Source organism: Fistularia commersonii, chromosome 15 (assembly GCF_037954325.1).
Source record: "Fistularia commersonii isolate RoL2024-O1a breed Wild chromosome 15, RoL_Fcom_v1.0, whole genome shotgun sequence".
Lineage (NCBI taxonomy): Eukaryota > Metazoa > Chordata > Actinopteri > Syngnathiformes > Fistulariidae > Fistularia > Fistularia commersonii.
Genome location: NC_141298.1, coordinates 12,055,441 through 12,062,500, shown reverse-complemented (window position 1 = coordinate 12,062,500; position 7,060 = coordinate 12,055,441). Strand labels below are relative to the sequence as shown.

The 7,060-nt window shown below is 52.7% G+C and overlaps 1 protein-coding gene and 1 long non-coding RNA gene across 2 annotated transcripts in view; both read left to right on the top strand.

Annotated features, from left to right (window-relative positions):
• Positions 1–2,809, top strand: part of LOC147226531 (uncharacterized) — a 3,651-nt gene extending 842 nt beyond the window's left edge. The window contains exons 2-3 of the long non-coding RNA XR_015107176.1: positions 1,315–1,407; positions 2,735–2,809. This is a non-coding gene — a long non-coding RNA (uncharacterized LOC147226531). The remainder of the gene's footprint in view (positions 1–1,314; positions 1,408–2,734) is intronic.
• Positions 2,810–4,128: 1,319 nt separating this feature from the next.
• LOC147226530 (roundabout homolog 1-like) overlaps positions 4,129–7,060 on the top strand; it is a 49,570-nt gene continuing 46,638 nt past the window's right edge. Inside the window, exon 1 of the mRNA XM_086160239.1 lies at positions 4,129–4,402. Within this exon, the coding sequence (XP_086016365.1) occupies positions 4,342–4,402 (61 nt within the window). The 5' untranslated portion in view covers positions 4,129–4,341. The remainder of the gene's footprint in view (positions 4,403–7,060) is intronic.

Below are 7,060 nucleotides of genomic sequence, written 5' to 3'. Positions count from 1 at the left end.
TTTGCCGCTCCTCTTATTCTCCTTCTCCGCCTGGTCTTCCTCGGTGCAAACATGGCACCTCCGTCGCCGTGGCAACCACCAACGGGTTCTCACCAGGCCTCTCCTGTGCTTCGTGTATGAACGGGTGAATGAGTGAATGAATGAATGAATGACGACAAGCTCTCCAACAACGGAGGTGATGTCGGACCTTCTGTTCCGCCCGTGGCTTCATCTCATGCTACATGCTAGCAGCCATGCTAACACGCGGCGCAGTTTTTGTTCCCGCGACGACGGTTTCCCGGCCACAAAAGTATGGGGTGATGGACACCCTGAAGAACCCCATGGAGCCGGGTGGTGTCTTCTGTCCTGTCGTTCCCTGGCGTTCCCCTTCCAGGTAGGAACTGAACCAGGAATGAATCCTGGAAGCTCTGGAAGGAATCATCAGAAGATCTGCTCACATTCAGCTTCCTGAAAACAGCACCGTACCGTCCTCGCCTCTTGGCGCCGCCGCTCCATTGGCAGGCCGGCGTTGCTTTTCCCAGAACAATCAAAGAGTGTTTGGGTGCCAAGACCCAGCGGGGGAGGGGGAGGGGGGGGTCTGGACGTCCATCAGCCTGATCGTACCACAGATGGCTGATCAATAGAAACCTCTTCTCCTCCGCCTCTTCGTCCGGAGGTCCAACTGTTTCCTGTGTTCGCGAGTTCGGTTCTGCAGGTTCTACTGACGTTCTGCAGGTGGAACCTCAAAGTGGTGTGTGTGCATGCGCCTGCCCACACACACAGACACACACGCGTAAAATGATCTGAGCCAAAAGAAAAAAAAAACTACAAGGAGGAAAAAGAAACTACAAAAAAGATGATCGACATTTTTATTTGGAAGCTTGTTTTGAGTGTGTATGAACGTGCGTACCCACAAGTGCACATACACTCTGTGTGTTTGTGTGTGTGTTTGTGTGTGTGTGTTGCTGGCTCGGTTTCACAAGAAAGTCCATCTGTGCCTTCGCCTTGGAGAAATTTCAAAATAAGAGTGCGTCTGTCATGAATGTTACTCTTTTTTTTTTAACTGGAAATATGAAATACAGTTCCACCCAAAGACAATTGTTATTGTTCATAAAAATCTTTATTCGCACCAATTGTGACAAATTCTCATCACGTTTTCTGTCTTCAGTCGGCGGGTTCAATGAAGACGGCGAGGTTGAACGCAAGGATGATTGACAGCTAGGATTAGCCCCGCCCCTCCCCTGTGATTGGCTCAAACCCCTCCATGGACTTGTGTTAACAAAGTCACCCTTTAACCCGGACTCAAGGCTTTACTTCCTGTTTGTCTGCTTCCAGGTGAAGGGGAAGCCATGCTGCCTGCCCTCGCCTTCCACCTCCCCCTCTTCCTCCTCCTCCATCCCTGCTGCCTCGCAGCTGCAGGACCTTCAGGTAGGAAGAGAAGCTTCAAACCACTGGTGCTCGTGTGTGAACCAGCCAATGGATGGTTGAAAGCACCACCGCCACCTCGAGTGGTGTAGGTCAGGGGTGGGCAAACTACGGCCCGCGGGCCACATCCGGCCCGTTGGTCTTTTTAATCCGGCCCATTAAAGATTGGTACAAAATTTATACTTGATGTGAATGATTGGATCAATGAATGTGGGAGCTCAAACAATTTCATTTTTGGAGCTACTTGAAAATTTTCCTGTGCTGAATGACACAGATTTGCTTTGTGATTTAGCCTTCACTGTGGACATACTGACACACATGAATGAGCTAGTGAAGCTACAAGGGAGAAACCAGTTTGTGCATGAAAACATCAGAGCCTTCAAAACCAAGTGAGTTTTATTTTCAAAGCAAATGTCAGACAAGTGTGATATGTACTGTTAACAAATACGCTTTTTTTTATTTATTATATATTTTTTTTATATATACCGTATCTTGTGGTGACCTGGCCTGTCTGTCAATTTTTAAAAGTCAATTCGGTCCCTGAGCCAAAAAGTTTGCCCACCCCTGGTGAAGGTGATGAATGAATAATTAATACAGATAATAAAATCAGATCATTTGAATAAAAAGTCCATATTAAACTCTGCCAAGGAGATAATTATGATTTATAATATTGACCTATGTGACATGGAATCAATAACTGGAATCACACACACACTGGTGTGTTCCTGCAGCTTTGCTCTGGCGCCTTCTAGTGGTGAGTTGAGATCAGAGTCATCGACTGGAGAAAGCTGAAAGCTGCAGAAATACTTATTAGCTGAATAAAAAAAAAAAACTTCATCAGCAGTTTCTTTTTTAAAAAAGTGTGTGTCTTCACTTTGTGTTCCTCCTGTGGATAAGACTCAAAGGAGTACACACACACACACTCCTCACCTCTCTGTGACCGCTGAGTTTTAATCCTATTGATGTTTGCCTTATTAATATGTGAACACACACACACACACACACAGGGGTAGGGGAGTGTGTGTGTGTGTGTGGGGGGGGGTTGAGGAGTCAAGGCAAGGACGACTTTCACCTATAAAAAACTTTCCAGCGCTGAATGTTGATCCGATGATTATTTAAGGATGTGAGGGAATGTGAGGTGAGTAGACAGGACTAAACAGGAAGTGACCTCAGTCTCTAGACCAAACCTCCGAAACATGGCTGACCCTGACGGCCCCGGTCACGCCTCAGCGCGAGAGCCGGGCGGTTGCACGGTCGGACCCGAGGGAGGCCGAAAGCGGTCAGAACCTCGCCGTGTCAAACCCGTTGTGTGTGTTTGTGTCCCGAACAGATGCAGGTCCACACGGAGCGAGCGGCAACGCCACGCAAACACCTGCATCCCCCTATGGCAGCCCCGGATACAGAGGTACAGTCACGCCCTTACAACAGAATGTATGTGTGTGTGTGTGTGTGTGTGTGTGTGTGTGTATGTGTGTGTGTGGGACATTTCTGGATACCTTCTCCGGGCTTCTCCGGCAAAACCAGGCTCCGTCCAACAACCACGGCTACTAAGCTAGCTAATGTCAAGACGTTGCTGGTTGTCATGGCAACCAAAAGGCCACGTCAGGGTTAAAGGTCACGTTAAGCTTCAGGTTCTTCCACGTTCTCCGAGGCGCGGACGCCGCTGTAGTGTTTTATTGCGTTGCCGTGGAAACAGGTCGCTGTTTGCATTTCTCCAGAGACACAGCGGGGGGGGGGGGGGGGCTGAATCTCCTCACCTCATTAAATCTGGTTTTTGGCTCTGGAGAATTTTTAAAAAAAATCTGTTGGTTGTGTGATGTCGGTGCCACCATGACGACGTGCATGTTCGCGCCATCTGGTCCTGGAAGCGTTTCCTCCCGGAAACCGGCCGGCGTGTTCTCCTGCCTGGGTTCTCTCGGGTTCTCCTGCAGCCCGAAAACCCAGCGGTTGGATCTCCATCGTCCCCAAGGTGGGAACGAGAGGCCCGGAGGTCTGACGGCCTGAAACCCCGCCCCCTCAACCCCCACTGCCGGCTGTGATTGGCTGACAGAATTAACTCCGTTCTGCTCACACACTAATATCCCACAAATATGCAGTTAATATTATGGGATGGAGGGTGGAGGGGGGGGAGAAGGACCGTGAAGTTCTCCTCTTAAGCTCTGCTACGCCTGCAATGCGGCCAAGTGACCAGCAGAGGGCGCCATTTCACACTATTTGCTATTAAATCCAAACGATCAGTGTGTGTTTGTGTGTGTGTGTGTGTGTGTGTGTGTCAGCGGGACTTTAATTGGCCGATGACATGATGGATGACTCGGGAGTGTGTGTGCGTGTGCGTGTGTGTGAGTGTGAAGAGCTTCTTCCTCCTCGTCTTTCCAGGAAGTCCTAAACATTTCAAACGCAAGCGCGAACGCACAGTCCCACTTCCGGTTCGGGACGGGTTCCGGCGTGCACGTGCACACACCCCACATCCCTCTACACACACACACACACACACACACACGCCGATGCGGTTAAATGGTTCCTGACTCTGAGGAATCTCCTGAACAGCATCTCGACCGGAGGAGGAGGAAGAGGAGGAGAGAAAGTAGTATTAGAAATAACGGATCCAAAGTGGAGGGGGCGCGTCCACGCACGGATGGCGTGGAGGAGGAGGAGGAGGAGGAGGGTGGAGGAGGAGGAGAGAGCTCTCGGTTGAATCCGCAGAAGTTGTGCGTTTCCGCGGTCCGGCGGCGGATCCACGGCCGGCGGCCGGCGGATCCACGGAACTTCCACCCACGACCGAACCTCCACATTTACCCACCCAAAAAAAGAAAAAAAAAAAAAAACCAAATCCAGAAGCTGCTGCTCCTCCTCTTCACACCTCCTGGAGTTCCTCCTCCCGAACCCCCGGCTCTCCATGACATAGACGTGCGGGACAAAGTGCGGATTTCCGGCGTCATGACGCCTTCAGGCTCCGCGGGAGTTCTTCTCCTCCTCCTCCTCCTGCACGCCTCCTCAGGTACCACCGCGAGCATTGTTCTTCCCTTTTTCCACCCTTTTTTTTTTTTTTTTTGCTAAAAGTCTCGCGTGTTTGTGCGTGTTTGTGCACGGGGTTGCGGGGAGGAAGAAAAGCATGGGTGCGTTTTTTTTTTTTTTATTTTATTTTCTATATAAACGAATAGGAAGAACGGTAGACAGAATGAGGATGATGAATTCTCAACCCCACCCCTCACCTCTCACCTTTTTCCGGGGGTCGTATCACTCCGTGACCCCCGGAAATGACCGTAAAACACACACATTTACCGGTGCGCGTCTTTTAGTGTCATGTTGGTAATTGACCCCCACCGGTCGGGTTCTGGTTCTGGTTCTGGTTCCGCCGTGACGGGTTTGTCTGCACCACCATCCTCCTCCTGTCATGATGTGACCCCCCCACGCCCACGCCCACGCCCCTTTATCCCGTCACGCTTAGTAATTACCGTAATGGACGCGTTGGGTAAAATATGCAGGTGCGCGTCTTTTTACGGATGATGGAATCCCTGCAGGCTGGGGTTCGGTTCTGGTTCCGGAACCGGGTCCAGGTGATCCTCCTGCACCCTGGCACTCCCCTTTTTGTACTATTCCAATATGCCCCCCCCTCCACACACACACACACACACACACACACTTTATCCTTGCACGCCCCTGTCTTTTGGTGTCATTAGGGTCATGGTGGCGCGAACTGGTCCGGTTCCGGTTCTGCCGGAGGGGTGGGTCAGCCACCACACCCCCCCTTTTCTGGGTGTAGTATCACCAACCCCCCTCCTTGCCCCCTTAATCCCCATAATGCCCCCAGCAGGAGGGGTTCTGGTTCTGTTGTGATGGCGCTGGTCGTAGGGGTTTCCAAGTGGAGGTGTCACTCAGGTGGAGGTGGTTCTGAAGGAGAACCTGCGTCCTGGAAGGAGGCGAAAGGGTTAAAGTTCTAGCGGGTTTCATTTTTTCCGTCGGAGTCGGGTTTCATGGCAGAGCAGCGCGGGGACACCGGTTCTCCGCGGTTCTCATGGGTTCTTAAAGTGACAGGTGAGGGCAGCGGTTCTAGTTCTGAGGTCCGTGAGGATCCACGCCTCTGCTCGCCGAAGCTCTTCCTGATGTTCCTCCCTTCTTTCTTCTTCACGTCGTCCCTTTAAATCCCCCCCGTGGGGTTTTCAGCGACCCGATCCTTTCCGGTACCGAAGGTTCTGGTTCTTTTCCGCCACGCATTCCTGCGGTTCATCTCGCCGCCGACTTTCCGATTTTCTTGTCTCCGACCCGGGAGGGTTTTTGGGACGTCCCCGAGTCAGAACCGCGGTTCCTTCTCTTCTTTCCCCTCTTGGGTTGTTTTGGACCTCGTTCTGGGTCAGACGAGTGTTTAGGAGATCCGTCCTCATACGGGGCCAATGGGCCAATGGACCCCTTTGCTTTGGCCCTGAACTGACCCCCGCAGGCTACTGTAGCATCACGTGGTTTCGAATGGGAAGCCAACATCCTCAAACGTGGACTTGTACACCTTAAAGCAACAGAGGAATCCGATCGGGAGCCTCCGATCACGAAGGCTGCTGCTTCTGGTCCACGCTAGCGTTGGCGTGAGATGTCTCTTCACACAAGGACAACGGGTCCAGGCTGAGAAGAACCAAACGTAGCACTGGACACGTAGCTCTTGCAATGTAGTGTCCTTACATGGGGACTCGGCGCAAGAGCTTCCAGAAAAGCTCTCCAAGTCGTTCGGGAACATCAAGGAAGTTGTCGTGCTTTAGTTGGATGTCCTCAGGCGAGGACGAAGGGGTCATTGGGCTTTAGCGCCACGGGAAAGAGTCCAAGATGGTTGAGTGGTGTTTGCAAGGTTGCCATTCTTGTGCTTGTGCGGTGCTTGGGTCGGGTGGGGACAGAGGTCATGTGACCCCACCGTGGTCCCCAAAGGTCAGAGGTCACTTGTAGCAGCTCGTGGCGATATCCGGCCCTTCGGAAATAGCGGTATGCTCGGAAGGCACGGCGACTCCCCCTCGGCTTCCCCCCCGGAGCTAACAAGACCCCTGCTGTCGGCGGCTCGGCGACAGTGACGGGCCGCTAATGAGGCGCCCCCGCCTTCGCGGCGGAGAGCGAGGGCACGTTCCCCGCGACGAGGCCTCCTTTGTCTGCCGGCGCCGAATTTGTAGGATTCCTTTCAGTTCCTCCCGCGGATACAACGAAGCTAACGAGCTTCGCCTGTGGACACGGCGCCCGAGGATGGTGGATCCGGCGACCCCGGGTCCCCGCGAGAGGACACGCCGCGGAGGTCGGGGAGCTGCGAGCGGCACTCATTTTCCATTAATTTCCGTTTGACGGCGGTGTTTTGTTTTTCCCTCCATCCCCCTCCCTCCACTCGGCGCTGGGGGAAATCAGCGCGGTGCGTTTTTTTTTTTTTTGTCGACGTCGTCCCTGCCGACGGGCCTCGGCGGCGAAGGTAATGAGCTCCCTCTGAAGTTATCGGCCGATTAATGTGGCGGGGAATTTGTTTGCCGGGACTCGGCGGCGCAGCGATATTACTCCCCCCCCCCGCCAGCACCCCCTTTTCTGTCAAACCCCTGCAGTTGTTTGATTCCTAGCGAACGTGAATAAATCCCTAGCTAATGGCTTTTAGCGCCGGCCTGTGTTTAATGTGCAATCGCTTTCCTTGTTTACTCGC